The 14556-nt window shown below is 40.2% G+C and overlaps 1 protein-coding gene across 1 annotated transcript in view; it reads left to right on the forward strand.

Annotated features, from left to right (window-relative positions):
- adam12b (ADAM metallopeptidase domain 12b) overlaps positions 1-14556 on the forward strand; it is an 84789-nt gene that overhangs the window by 26942 nt on the left and 43291 nt on the right. Inside the window, exon 4 of the mRNA XM_034100003.2 lies at positions 13054-13132. Coding sequence (XP_033955894.2) covers positions 13054-13132 — 79 coding nt within the window. The remainder of the gene's footprint in view (positions 1-13053; positions 13133-14556) is intronic.

Below are 14556 nucleotides of genomic sequence, written 5' to 3' on the forward strand. Positions count from 1 at the left end.
AACCTGTCACCATCACTTTCACAAGGTTAAACACCAGTCACCTACACACAGGTTATCATTAGCTGTTTACCTAAGCTTTGCTTCATTTTGTATGCCTTTTTTATTCTATGATTTCCAGATTGAGAGGGGAACATTTTGACTCGTGTGGTTTTAAAATACAAGGCAACAACCAGCTGTTGGTTAGCTTAGCTTAGCATAAAGACTAAAAACAAAGGGAAAAAGCTAGCTTGAATCGTCCACAGATGAAAAAATCTGCCTACAAACACATTTAAAGGTAATCACTTCACACATGCACGCCCTGTGGAAATGACTTCTCTCCCTAAATTCTCTTGCAAAATGTATCCAGTGTGTGTCTCAGTCTCGAGTAGCAATGATTATCTGAACGCACTGATTTCATTGGCTGAATAGCAGCACCTGAGATGATTTACAATGCATGCAGCAGGTCTGTGGGTCGTTGGTGCTGTTAAAGCTGGAAAAGCTGCACTGGTTTAAATAGAAAAGCTGTAATAATTCGAATCAATTTTTCGGTCTGCAGCCCGCCTATTAGTGACCTTTACTCTTATCGACCTGAATAATATTTCATTGGTACCAAAAATAGCAAACCCACCGACGTCATATAAGACCTTCATACAGGTTAATTGCAATGGCTTAGAGTTCTTTAAATCCTTCTGGCTTTTTTTTGGCAATGTGGGATTGAGAATAAAATACATTGACAGACAGTTTCACTTGTGAAAAAGACACATCTTGTCTTGAGAGATGAGGATCAAGACTATTAGACAGTTTTCACACATTCCTTTCCGTTTAAGTATTGATCCGATTTAGATTTTGACCACTTTTTCCCCTTGTGACTTTGTAGTTGTAGCTCTTGTTAAGCTTAGAGCACACACTAATCGCATTTCGCCTCCTGCCATCTTTAATTAGTTGGCTAAAGAGTTTGTGGATACTGCAGAGCGTCCTTGGGGAAAGTTGCCCAGTCCTGAAGGACAATATAAGAAAAAAAGAGAAAGAGAGAGCCGTCTTAGGCGTTGCTTGGGGAAAAGATTAGAGTGGTAGTTTTTTGACCAGTGGGATCAGAGCCAAGTATCAGAGCCAAGCTAGCTCAAAGTCCCTCACATTACGTTTTTCTCTTAATCTGGGGTTCACTTATTGCCTCCATCGTTTCTTTAAAGTGAGATTGATTTTTTCACAAGTGGAGATCTCTGAGTATAAGATATTTTATATGATAGCCTTTTTTCTTGACCAGATTGATGTTTAAAAGCCCATTACGCTTATTTATAGGTTCATATTAGGGATGCACGAATATTAGGAATTATGACGTCATCCCGATAAACCCGATGCCAGTATTAATAGCCCCTATAATATATAATATTTTTTTTTTTATGGTAAAAAAAAGAAAAAAACACTGCGGTGTGGGTGGATTGGGATGAGGGGCGCTTGTTTTTCACTCGGCTCCTCCCGTTTTGCCAGTACTGTGGTATTAGTGGTTTAGGAAGAGGGGAGTTCTTCACAAATCCAGCGCTCCCTAATACTTCGAACCTGACCAGTCACCTGAAACATCGTGCGTGCGCGCGTGCGTTGGAGCTATGTGCAACTCAAGGCATATGCTCGAACTGGAGCTGCCTGGACGCTGCAATCATGTTGCGCACTATCCGTGCTGAGTGTGCTGACTTTTCGTACTATGTCCCACTGTCTGGCTTCCTGCATAAAGTCAAGTGCTCGGCGCAGTTGTGGCGAAATGTCGCTCCTCTGTTTTCATTTAAACAGCTCCTTATATCCGTTAGCGCAGCTAGCTAGCACCAGATGCTAACAACAACAATGCACGTAAGGTCTCTCTCTCGCTCGCTCGGGCCACACATACACACACCCTCCCGGTCCTCCAGATGGCCAGTCGGTGCCTGCCGGTGAGCGTGGAAGTGTGGTCTGCCACAAGCGGGCAGCAGGAGCGGGGCTGTCAGCATCAGCTTGTAGATGGTATTTTAAACTCGATGCGCTTTGAAACTACGGGGCGGCCGAGGAAAAAAAATACACATGCGTTAATCGTGTTAAAATAATTAGTGGCGTAAATCTTTTTTTATTATCGGTTATCGGTATCGGTATCGGTCTTGAGAAGCAGGAAGTTATCGGTATCGGTTTCAAAAACCCAATATCGTGCATCCCTAGTTCATATTTGTGTTTTCCGCCTCTACTGTGATTTAATGTTCAAAAAGTGCTCTATGTGTCTCATACTGCCTGTGCTGCAGCACCTCTTTTCACCCTCTGTCAGAAACCAGAGCCCAGTCTGCTCTGATTGGTTAGCTGGCCGTCTCTGTTGTGATTCGTCAACCGCCTACGGATGTCCCCCTTAACCTGTCATGCACAATGTGTTGGAGCGCTAGCCAATAGAAGCTGTGTGTTACATAGTGATGTCACTATGTTACAGAAGTAAACAAAGGAGTCTAATGGAGGTGTTTCAGGCGAGGGGGGGGGGGGGGACATGTGGCAGAGAAACTCCCTCCGGAGGGAACTTTGGGATTTTAGCCTTTGCAGACCATTTACATGCACTACAACCTACATGGCAAGGGAAAGCAAAGCAAAGGGAAAACCTCAATAAGCCCCTTTAATTTGATTTGGCCGTAAATAAAAGCTAAGGTAAACTTTTTTTATTCAAATACGTTTAAGGCAACTACGGAAAATGTAGTTAGAGTACACCACATAAACTCAAGTATTCTCCAATATTTATAACAATTACGCAATAAGATGTTTGGGTTTTTTCTGTTATTCTTTTGCGTTTAATGAAAGCGTTAAATATATTATTGCACTAATGCAGTATGCCAAGGTATGGCATCATATATTTGTACAATTGCTCCAGACCTATGTTTAGGGGCCTGCAGCAGTGGAGAGGGTGGTGTGGGTGTAGTCACTCAGTAATTCTCAGTGATACAAAAGGACACTGAGTGGAACATCTTTAAATGTAACTGCTTTTAACCTCACATATGCTGTACCAAGAGTGGGTCACATGTCAAAGGTGCCAGCTAGCACAACTGTGAGGCACTTAACACAGACTGAAAGCCTTCACACAACAACATATATGTGAGGCATTTGCCGCGTTGTTCACTAACTACTTAAAAAGGCTGCTGCTCTTTTTGTATTCAAATTAGACAGTGTGATATACTGTAGTAGGGTGTCATTGGAGTGAATGATTGCCTTGGTGTAGGTAAGCAGAAAATGTCTTATCAGCTTTGGAGTTATTGATATGGTGGAGTGGGGCTACAGATGTTCATGGTGCATACTATTCATATTTATCCTCGGCATCATTTATCTGCATCAGCAGGAAACACTGCTGTGAAAAAACCTGCAGAGTATGTTAGATGAGTGATTCCATTACCTCCCTGTACATAAATAGATTTGTTAAGATAATAAAAATGTGTGAACTGTAATCCATGGATGAGTCTGACAGGATACAGCCATTCCAGGCCAGTGCATCTGCCAATAGTATGATCGAAATCCCTCATCACACACAACATCTACCATTAAAGCTTTAATGTGAAATTTCAAAGTAGAAATAGCTTTGTGTTTAATTCACAACCTCATCTACGTTATATCTCAGCATGGTGCAACGAGTGAATCATTTGTAGTGGACCCATGAGAAATAAACACTGCCCTAGACGGCACAGCTTAGCAGCAGTTTTGCACGCTCAGTGGTGTTTATCTGATATGTTTAATGCCAGCAATATCGCACACCATGCTATCGGCCCATTCAGGTGATTTAAGATACAGATTAAAGGAATGATTGAGATTGCTGCTGATGCTGCAGAGCTAAATCCACTGGTCTGGAGCATTTAAGATTGGTGTTATCATCTATGGAGCAGATTATTTCGTATTACATTCTGCCTCGCTTAAACTGCCATAGCCTTTGTGACTCAACTAAACATAACGTTTCTTGCCTTTTCCTACTCTTTGTTTTATCAATGTGTAACATTGTTATCATCACTGGCTTTATGAATTTTCTATGCTGAGTTCAGATGGTAAACAAATGTTGCGCAGTATTGTATTTAAGACTCCTCACTGGTGTTGCACAGTTAATCAACTAGGAAGGTACCTTACAGCGAAAAGCAGTATTACCTTGGGTATAATCCATTACTTGTCCTAATGTTTTAGGTTCTAGTACCATTTTAGTGTTCCTGTCGAGATATCAGTCAGGTGTCGGTAGTAAAGTCATCATTTTGTTATTGGACACAACAGCTTACTCTGGCCATAGCCATCAGAGAGATGAAGACTCACTTAAAGCAATACACCTAGAGTATGGGCTCTGATTAACTAAAAATCACTTTGTTGTTTTACCAGCCATAGCCCATCCAATAATTGACATCTCCCGCTCAATACCCAGCAGCCATGACAACTCGCGTTACACCGCATCAGCACCAGTGACAGACTGCTCACCCTGAACCTCATGTTAAAATGATACATCAGTGCCAAGTGGAAGTTTCATCCCACACCATGTTTGCAAGGTAATGGAGTGGAGAATGACAGATTGCATGCTATTATCTTATTGGAGAATCCACGCAGATCCATGAATGTGAAGAGTGGGTTTAATGAGGTGGGGAAGAATTCCTTGTGCGGTGTGGGACTTCAGAGCTGATGTTCTGGGATGTGTGTAGCCAGTGGAGCGGCGGCATGCTGTATTAAAGCAGTTGTCTTGTGCTGCAAAAGGGCTCCATGCAGCTTGAAGTTGAAAGTTGTCAACTTTTAGGATTTCAAAAGAGCGGCATTGGTGTGATTAGAAGATGATTGATATTGATATGCTACAGTTATTTCATGTTTTTTTGCAGGAGTAAGACCAAAAATAATAGGAAAGGGAAAATAAATGAAAGACTAAAATATCCTGAATTTCTTTCTTTCTGCTCAGCTCTTAATTGCATACTTCCCCTGCAGACAAAAAATAGTATGCTTTAACAATGAGGCGGCCCAGGGGAGCCACCATAGATTAATTGGACAGATATGAAACCTCTGACATTAACATTTATGCATTTGTTTACTCTTTTCAATGAATAATAATAGGCCACGTCCCTTGGAGATCCCTAGTCACTCATTAGTTACGCTGTGTAGCTTGCTCTGGATGGGAATATTGAAGAAGCAAAAGCAAGAAACAGTTCATCTCAGCACTGGGTGAGCATACAGACATTATTTCCAGGGGTTGTTTAGAATATGTCTTTTAAACTTTGAATGAAGATGTGATGCTACTGCTCACACTTGATATCCATATATCAGCTTCAGTATGCACGAGAATATTACAAACGCTAAATGGCTTTTTGTATTGTGTTTGGCAGGCATGCAGATTATTAACCTATGGGCATCTTCTGCAAAAGATTCAATTTACTGTTTTACATTTTTCAGTATTTTGTTCATAGTGTTTAAGTTAATTTATAAATTCATTTAGGCATGATCTGCTACATTTTCCTATTAGCTTCAGACCCTTTTTAAATGACCTCAATCAAAACGCTGATGTATTTTTTTATACTTTCTTATACTGACTGTAATAAACTCAGTATTTCAGGATGTACTGGTTCTGTAAGCTAGCAAAAATGTCATTATATTTTTTTAATGAAAAACTGGCTATTCATTGAGGTCTGTATGCTGTACAAAATAAATACGTCCTTGCTAATGCTTTTTGTAGCGGATGACCCCCTTAAATGTAGATGATCAATTATGTTGGAGACATACGTTACAGAGGACTAAAACTGCACACTTATCTTCTCCAAAGAAAAATGATATGGAAGCTTGTGCTGAGAGGCAGGGAACGTCAATCAATTTTAGAATAAAATGACATATTTTCAGTTTTTATTAGTTATTATCAGTTGAACTGCTCAAAATAAATTGAAAACATGTATAAGAAAATATTTCCAATGCAGGAGGAGGTTGAGTTTGGATTTGGACTCTTCCTCAGTGAGAAATCAATACAAGATGTCTTCATCTTGCAACCGTTTTTTTCGTTCCCACAATAGATTGATCAAGCCTGTGTTCAGCGCTCATATTTTTCTAACAGCTCCCCATATAAAGAGTTTACGGTTCACTGCTTGTTTGTTGTGGTCTTTCTGCCTCCAGGCATTTTGAGTTTTGTACCATCGCCATCCGGGTGCCCAGAAATATTCTGTGCAGCTTTGTTAGGGTAATAAAGAATTCATACACTCCTTGAGCCACACTTTCACATTTCATAACGCTCTAATGTCTAGCTGTGAAAGCTTGGAGCAGTCATTACCACAAACAGCCTCAGTGGTGCAATATGTGAGAGGACTCAGCTGCCAGCTCAGTCTGCACGAAGTGGGCAGGTGGAGCCCGTTTTACCGCAGCTGACCGAACCCAGAGAGAAGACGTTGGGCCTGGATTCATGTGCAGGGTTCACTCTGACTGTACTGTTGATGAGAGCATGTTCCCCATCCCAAAAACTGTTTCCTTTAAAGGGTGCAGGGGGATTATGACATCATTCTCTTTGTACAGTTACAAGGAAAGATATGTTTAGTGCGGGAATTTATTGGATAATATATTCCGGACGTGTAGGCCAGCAGCTATGAAACAGTTCATTCTTTAACAGCCAGGCAGTACCTCACTGCTGTTAGCCGTTTACTTCACAACTAGGGGATATAATACCTAGGAATCTGCGTCAGTACAAATCGCAATGCCTCACTGCCTCATGTGCTTTCATTAGAAGTTAGGTTTGTGGCTCGACAACACAGCGTTTTTAATCCGTGTATTGCACCTGCAGCCCAGAGTTTTACCCTTTTTCTGTTATCAATTTAGGAATTTTGAATAGGACTATGGTAATAAAAAACACTGCCATTAAAATGTAATGGGTGGTAAAAAGAAGAGATATCTGAAAGCATAAAAGATAATGTGACCATCACCCTAAAAGAAAAGAAAACGGCAGTTATCTGAAAGTTTTTAATACTATTATTGTCGATTCAAAAGTTGTCTATGGTTAGGGGCTCAAACAATATGAAAGAATCCCATACAGTGACATAAAAACACACATTACATTGACCTTAAGGCATTTATCTTTTGAAGTTATATGGTCACCTCTCACTTTGCGCAGTAAAGTGATCAGGAGAGTGGTGCTATCCAATATGGCGACCCGCAGTACAACATGTTCTCCTGTTAGAGGGATGCTGTTTTTACCCCAAACACACACTGACCATCAGAAGCCTCCTGTCCCCCGAGGAAAAAATCCTATAACCTCACTGTCACTTGCCATCATTTCTCCTTATTACTTTCAGTCACTACCCATTTATCATCTTTCATGGGACCCACAGTCTTCACAGAAAACAGGTCAAGCAGTCATGAAGCAGATTATATGGTCAGTGATGGAGCTAAAACAGAAAAGTCTTCTGAATTTGTCATCAGGCATTTGTGTTTTCACATGAATGCCTAGGCTTTTGTTAATTTCAGATAGTGTTTTCGAGAGAGAGACGACCTCCTCTGACTGTATCACTATACCATGATTCATCATTTACTCCTGCTTTCTAGTGCAGAGAGCCTTTTTTCCCCCCCTCTGCCGTCTGCTTTACTGATGTGATGACTTCACTCGCCCTGGGCTCCACATCACATACTGAACTGTGAAGCCTGAGGTGAGGGACACAGACGGAGAATGTTGTTTGAATGAGTGTACTCTCTTGGCGATGGAATAACAACAAAAAAGGCATGTTTCGTTTGGACCTGAACCGAATGTCAACTACAAAGTTGCGTGTAAGTTGTTGGCCTGTAAACTCATACGTTGAGTCATTGGTACACATGTATCTGCAGGGCTATTATGTGTCTTTAATAACTAACAACAACTTTGTAAGCAACATTTGTTGTTGTTTTTCTGTCTCATATTCCAGTTGGATTAGTTGTATTTTGGGATAAATCATCTGGGCCTTTGTGAATTTACAGCAGAATGTTTTATAGTTACCACGCTGCTCTCTCTGTGAATATTAACAAAGCAAAGATGGATCTTGACTCATGTAGGGGCCATCTTTGCTTTGGCCAGGCAATATTTAAATAGGCTCTGCCGATCAGCCCGTCTGATTGATATTGGTGCGCTGCCTGCTGGAGCTATCGATCAAAGTGAGGAACCTTAACAAATACAGTGTAGATAAACATGACACGACAGAGGAGGTAACCTTATGACTTTGGTGAACCACACCTTTGTGCCACCATTAGGTTAGCATATCTATTATAAGAAATGTGTCACAACTTTTGTATTATCATAAAACTTGGGTCAGGAAATGGGCCAGGGACTTCTTCCACCTACTGCGACACAAAACTACATTCTCAACTTTTACACTCAAAAGTATATCTACATATTTACGAGTTACTTTTGCAAATCCCAATGATCTACTCTCACATTGGCATGCATTAGATCCACTGTAATCATTTATTATCAAATGAATACATGAAAATGCTTCACGTTTGAAGCAGGTTGCCTGTTATCCTTTATTTCCTCTCTGTGATGAAGAACACCTTGGAGCAAATGCCAGAATTGAAACTATGGCTTGTTTGTATACTACATGCCAAATAAGTCGTTGCACACGGAGGCCAAAATGCCTTCTATGTTGTCATATGATTGGTTGCTGACAAGTAATGTAGCATTAAAATGCATAAAACACACTACGGCTACGTTTCATCCCTTCCAGTCAACGTCATGGAGACAAATAAGGGCATTACTGAAAATGTAGCTCTACTAAAAACCCCAAATCTATCAGCACTCGTTCACCTTCTGCATCGCTCCTCTCCTTGTGTGTGATGCTCAGCCTGATACTATATGTCCCATGAGAGCAGAGAATATTAAGGACTGTATGAGATTGTACTATAGGTGCTCCTGATCAGTTTGTGGAGCTGCAGAATGTATATAGAGGTCATAGTGCCACCAGCTGATTTCATTTTTACATGTTCCTTTTATATATATATATCTACATCTGCCTGATGGATTAGCACAAACTTTAGCTCGGACAGTCATTGTTCCCAAAGGGATGATTCCTTATGACCTGGTTGCCCCCGTGACTTCTCCACTTGTTTGGTTCACTGTAACATGGCTCCAGAGCAATTATATGGATCACATTGAATTGTTTCCATACAGGATGAATTAAAATCACTTTTTGTGTTTACCATCATCACATATTTCTATTGGGATAACCTAGTAACCTAGTTCAACACTGATTAAGGACACAACTATACTGAGAAGCCGGTTACCAAACTGATAATATAGATAAAGTGATCAAATGAACATCTGGGGAAACAAAACAGATTAATTGTATGGCTTACTGTATTTCACAAGCTACAGTTATGTGGTTGTTAGCGTGTCCGTGAGTAATCCTTCTCAAAGCCAAAGAAGGCACTTCTCATATTTTGCAGTTCAGGGGATTTTTCTGTTTTTCTCCCTCCTCTCCTCCCACTCTCATCTCCCTGGTTTTCTCTGACTTCGCTGGCTTGCACACTCCATTGCCCCCGCCTCAGCCAAGTCTAAGCTGAAGGGACATTGAGCTGTATGTAAATCAATTTGGAACGCCAGCCGTATGAGGAAATAGAATTAGACTTGTCAACCACACCTCTTTAATTCCTCCTCTCTTCTTCTTCATCTCTCTCTCCTTCTGTAGTTGTGTGCTCCTTTTCAAGATAGGCATACTGTACCATAAGACGCAGCTATAGGAAGGCTTAGGGTTAGGCTGGTGGGGGGAGAGGGGATTAAAAGAAATCACTGAAGTTAGCACTCTTCAAAGGAAGCAGAGAGAGTGCAAGAGCCATATTTCTCTCAAATGGCTCAAGGGGCTTTGTGTAATGGTGAATTATTACATGAGGCATGTAAATGAAGCTCGGTTATTTAAATTTGCTCTGAAACCTGTACTCTATGCACGCCACAGAAAGAAATGATTTTAAAAACACATATTTGTGTAAACGGCGTGTGACGCATGCAGTTTGAGCTCCATCTATTATGCCCTTGGAGCAAGGCTGATTTGTTCGTCTTTTTAAATAAAACTCATCCAAACACATTGGTGTGGTTCAACAACAAGAACAACAACAGTTCTATCTGCCGTATTTCAGATTGGACAGCATGTCATATCAGGGAAAGGATGTTGTATGGTACACAGTAATGAGTTTTTCTGCTCTCTCCGTCTGTATGGTCTCAGAGTTTTGCTAGTCATATCTCTGGAAGCCATTCATTGATTGTTGTGTCAGATGTGCCGTTTGTCAGCAACCCACTTAAGTCAAGAGATAGAAAGGAAACGGGGACATATGTTCATCTGAGTTATCAGGGATTGAAAAGGTGGACAAGAATCCTTAATATCTTTTTGAACAGCTTTAGTAGTAACAGCTTAATAATAGGCTTAGTCATACTGGTAATTAAGTTTAAACACTTAGTGTAGTTAACATACTGGGCTCTGAAGCAATGCGTTGGAAGCCATTCATCAGGCGTTTAAAAACAATCAATAATTGAAGCTGTAAACTATTTTTCAGAGAAATTCAATTAATCCTTCAGAGCAGTTTGTAAGATGCTAAATAAAAGAGATGGGAGATTATTTTCTCAGACAAATAACAGTTTTCTTTCTCCCAGCGGCGCTATTAAAGAGACCCTCATTCATCACAATTAACCTGGGCGGCTATTAGTGAATCGTTAATTAGTTGTTAGACTGTGTCTAATGACTCGCAACACACACTTAGGAGCGTTGAATCAATGGTTATTGACTCAAGCAATTATAGTAGATTGATAAATCATTTTTGTTATATAAATACAAAATGTGAAGTTAGAACGGTACATTTTACGACACACATTATAAAACATGATGCAACTTATTCAACAATTGCAGTTGTTCAATGCATTGACAGTTTGAGGTTGAGACCATCATCATCATCACCACATGACTATTTTTCGCACATCCTTCAGCATCTCTGCAACCCTGTTTCAGAATACATATCGCCTCCTGTCTTTAGAACAAATACTTAAGGACCATTTTAAAACAGGATTTGGAGAATGCTTTGGGGGTTTTCATAACAATACTCACTGCCACTCTCGATCTAAATTGAATTTGATTGGCTGCATGTTTCTCTAGACAAAACCAGGCATGCAGCTGGGTAATTGTTGCTAAGAAGGCAGGTGCAATCACACAGAAGTATTATGCTATTCAGAGATAAATGGCATCCTCGCTTTCCTCCATCTTGGGGATTTAGTGGCAGAACTCAAGCAACACTTGGGTGAGCATGACATTCTCCATCTTCTCTCAACGCAAATGTCAAATCTTGTTTTGAATACACATATGCCCAGGAGAAAGTAAAACCAAGGCCTGTTTATTAAAGGTTTGTAGTCCGTCCAACAACATTACATTTCATATACTGGGTCAGTGAAAAAGCAGAAGATATTTGAGAAGCAAGGGCACTTGATCACCAGCAAGGTCATGTTCAGCTGTTTAGGATGCACATCCCACACCAAGGAGCTGAAAGGTAACCAGCAAGGTTGAAGGAAACTCTTTTCAAACACACAGTAAATATTGATGGCCTCATAAACGATGTCCTCTTGCCAAGGAGTTGATTAGAAGCAGATTTCATCGTGTAAAACCTGCAGCTTTACTACAGTATGTGTCGTAGTATCAAGGCCACGCTGCCCTAAGCTGACTCTACCAAACATGCCTCCAAAGTACAGCATGTGAGCTTTTGCTGGGAATTACCACAAATCCTATCTTTACGGCAAACACATCCTGTATTAGAGCATTTTTAATTGGTCCTCTTTTCAACAAAACATCATTGTATTGTGTTGGTGTTTTAGGGAAGTAGCCGTCCACCTTTGCAAGTCAACATAAAGAAACATATTTAGGGATTTTTCATGAAGCACACACCACCCACTCATGTGTCATCCATTTATAATGAGACATGCTGGCCTCTTTAAAGTGATTACTGGCCTGTGGCTTATCAGATTTGTTTTAGAGCTTGGTAATGGCGTGATAAGGCACATTAAAGCGATAATAGGTATTTAATGAAGTTAAATGTGGTCAGGCTCGGGCCACCGAGGATTAATCCTTTTTTAAACAGGTCATAAAAAATGTGAATGTACAGAAAATGTATAAAATAAGTCTTGACGTATGCAAAAAAGTATATTATTGGCTTTATCCGATCCCAACTAATTCCGTTTGTTGGTCCATGCAAGCTGTGTGGGATGGCAGGGCGTTGTGGGATGTGAATGAACTCCGCTGTGAACTGGACACACACTGTGTTCCAGTTTGTATCTCTTCTTCTTTCTCTATGAATCCCATGTTTTCTGCAGGAAAAAGTCAAGTTGACTTTTTGTTTTTGTATCTTTTGTTGCATTATATTCACCTTTGGTCCATAATGCGTTTTGTTTTTTTAAATCTGGAAATAAATCAAGTCACTCACAGACTTAATATGTCACTTTCCTGCATTTGTTCACTTGCTATTAACTCTTTACCTGCTACTTTCCCCTCTCTCTTTTTAAATTCTGCTACAAACACACACATGCACGCACACACACACACACACACACACACACACACACACACACACACACACACACACACACACACACCACACACACACACACACACATCTTGAGATCATCCTTTCCTGGTGTCAGTGAGATTATGCAGCTGCATCAGATGGGTGTTCCCGATGCTCCTTTGCCAATGTTTGGGGTGGGGCTCACTGTGTCCATCTGCTCATGGCCCTAGGAGGAAAACACACACACACACACGAACACAGAGTTTGAAATATGCCCACATACGCACAGAAACACACATGAAGAAAATAATTATTTCAGCAGGGATTCCACGGAGTCATGCTGAATGCCAGGGGACTCAAGCACATGTACAGATTGCCTAATACCTTCTCAGAAATGCAAGTCTTTTCTAGCCTCAGAATACTGAGCATCTCATCCACATTATCCCCTAAATCCTGACGAGCAACACTGAATCTACATAAATCGTCAACCAAGGGTCGAGTTTTCTTAGGAGTCTTAAAATACAGATTTTTTTCAGACACATTCACAGTGTTGAAAAATTACCTGGTTGTCTGACATGTCTTTCTTTGCTCTCTTCTTAGGGGTCTATTTACAAGCCATTACACTGAGACACATTACCGGGAGGATGGAAGAGCAGTCACCGGTGCTCACAACTTCACGGTATGGTGGCCCTCCAGTGCTTCTGACATTTATGGTTGAGTTGACGGTGCTCCGCAGGCACGCTGTAAAAGCTGACCCTTAAAAGTGATTCCAAAGACAGATGGGTTTTTTAAATCATGGAAGATCACTGTTATAAATGATAATGCTCTCTGTACCTTTTGCATTGGTTAAAACATCTAATTCAGGATTGAAAATGAATAGATTGTTTACATATTATTTGTTTTGTATGTATTCAAAAGGACATCAATGATGTGGCTTACATGATGATACGCTGTGTGTTATGCTGGTTGTTCTTTAGCCAATATTGCCATCAGGATGTTATTATTGAATCCCCTTTCAGCAGCTGACATATTCCTGAGTCCTTTCTTACTTTCTATTCCATACTTTTGGACATGTAGGAGAGCCTGATGTTCATTTTAAACTCTAAGTATGTATCGAGGACACTCACTGTGGCAGAATCGATTCTTCATTATATGAACAAGGTGTTTTTACTCCACAAGTTGAAGTAGAAATAAGATGTCCCTGCATGACAACAAAAGGAGCCATTATGGAGGAAAGAAAGCCTTTGTGTCTTCATAAACCAGAGACTTGAAATCATTCCCTCCTCTTTTTCAACAACGTTTACAGTCTCTCTTGGATGAATAATATTTGGTAATAAAAAAGTAACTGACAAGTCTATTTCCTGCAAAGTAATTCAGTGTTTTCCACTCTCTCTCTCACCTTTAATCTTGAGGGGAAATATGTGACATCTATTGCATCAGCCTGTGAAATACAGTACAAACACTGGTTTGTCTTTGATAAGCCTCTTGTGGCTGCACACTTTCAGTACCGGCTGTCACTAAATTCAGCCGTCAGCTATGTGTTAATCAGGCGGCACTGAAAAGAAGTGTATTGCATATTAACTCCATATAAAATAAACAAAATAATTCATAGGAATATAGCTGTGCAGCTCTTCTTTTAGAAAACATGTCAAAACATTTAACAATAAACCTAAAAATAGTTTTTTCTAACCTTAAAGCCACTCAAGATGAAAAAATAAATCTGGATGTTATAGCGTTAACCAAGATGTATTCCTTCTCTGTTCTGCTTTAATAGCTTTAGGAAATCTAAAAATGCTTATGTCTAAATACTTCTCTTTGAATGCTAATAGAATAGCTACTTTCAAAGTCACAGACACTGAGGAAGACAATCACTATCCCCGCCTGATGTTTCCTCTCTGGAAGGTGAACTAATCTAGGTCGAGCTACGCTGAAGAACAGAGTCTTTGTAGTTGCTCTATTTTTACACTTAATGTAATGCATCTTAATTTCATCACCCCCTGACTCAGTACTGTACTTGACAAACAGAAATTGTAGGAAATTACAGTTTTATCCAAAAACCTTACTCTAAAGTATTCCCTTGTTCAGTTAAATACAAGGGATGAG

This window comes from Pseudochaenichthys georgianus, chromosome 15 (genome assembly GCF_902827115.2).
Source record: "Pseudochaenichthys georgianus chromosome 15, fPseGeo1.2, whole genome shotgun sequence".
Classification (NCBI taxonomy): domain Eukaryota; kingdom Metazoa; phylum Chordata; class Actinopteri; order Perciformes; family Channichthyidae; genus Pseudochaenichthys; species Pseudochaenichthys georgianus.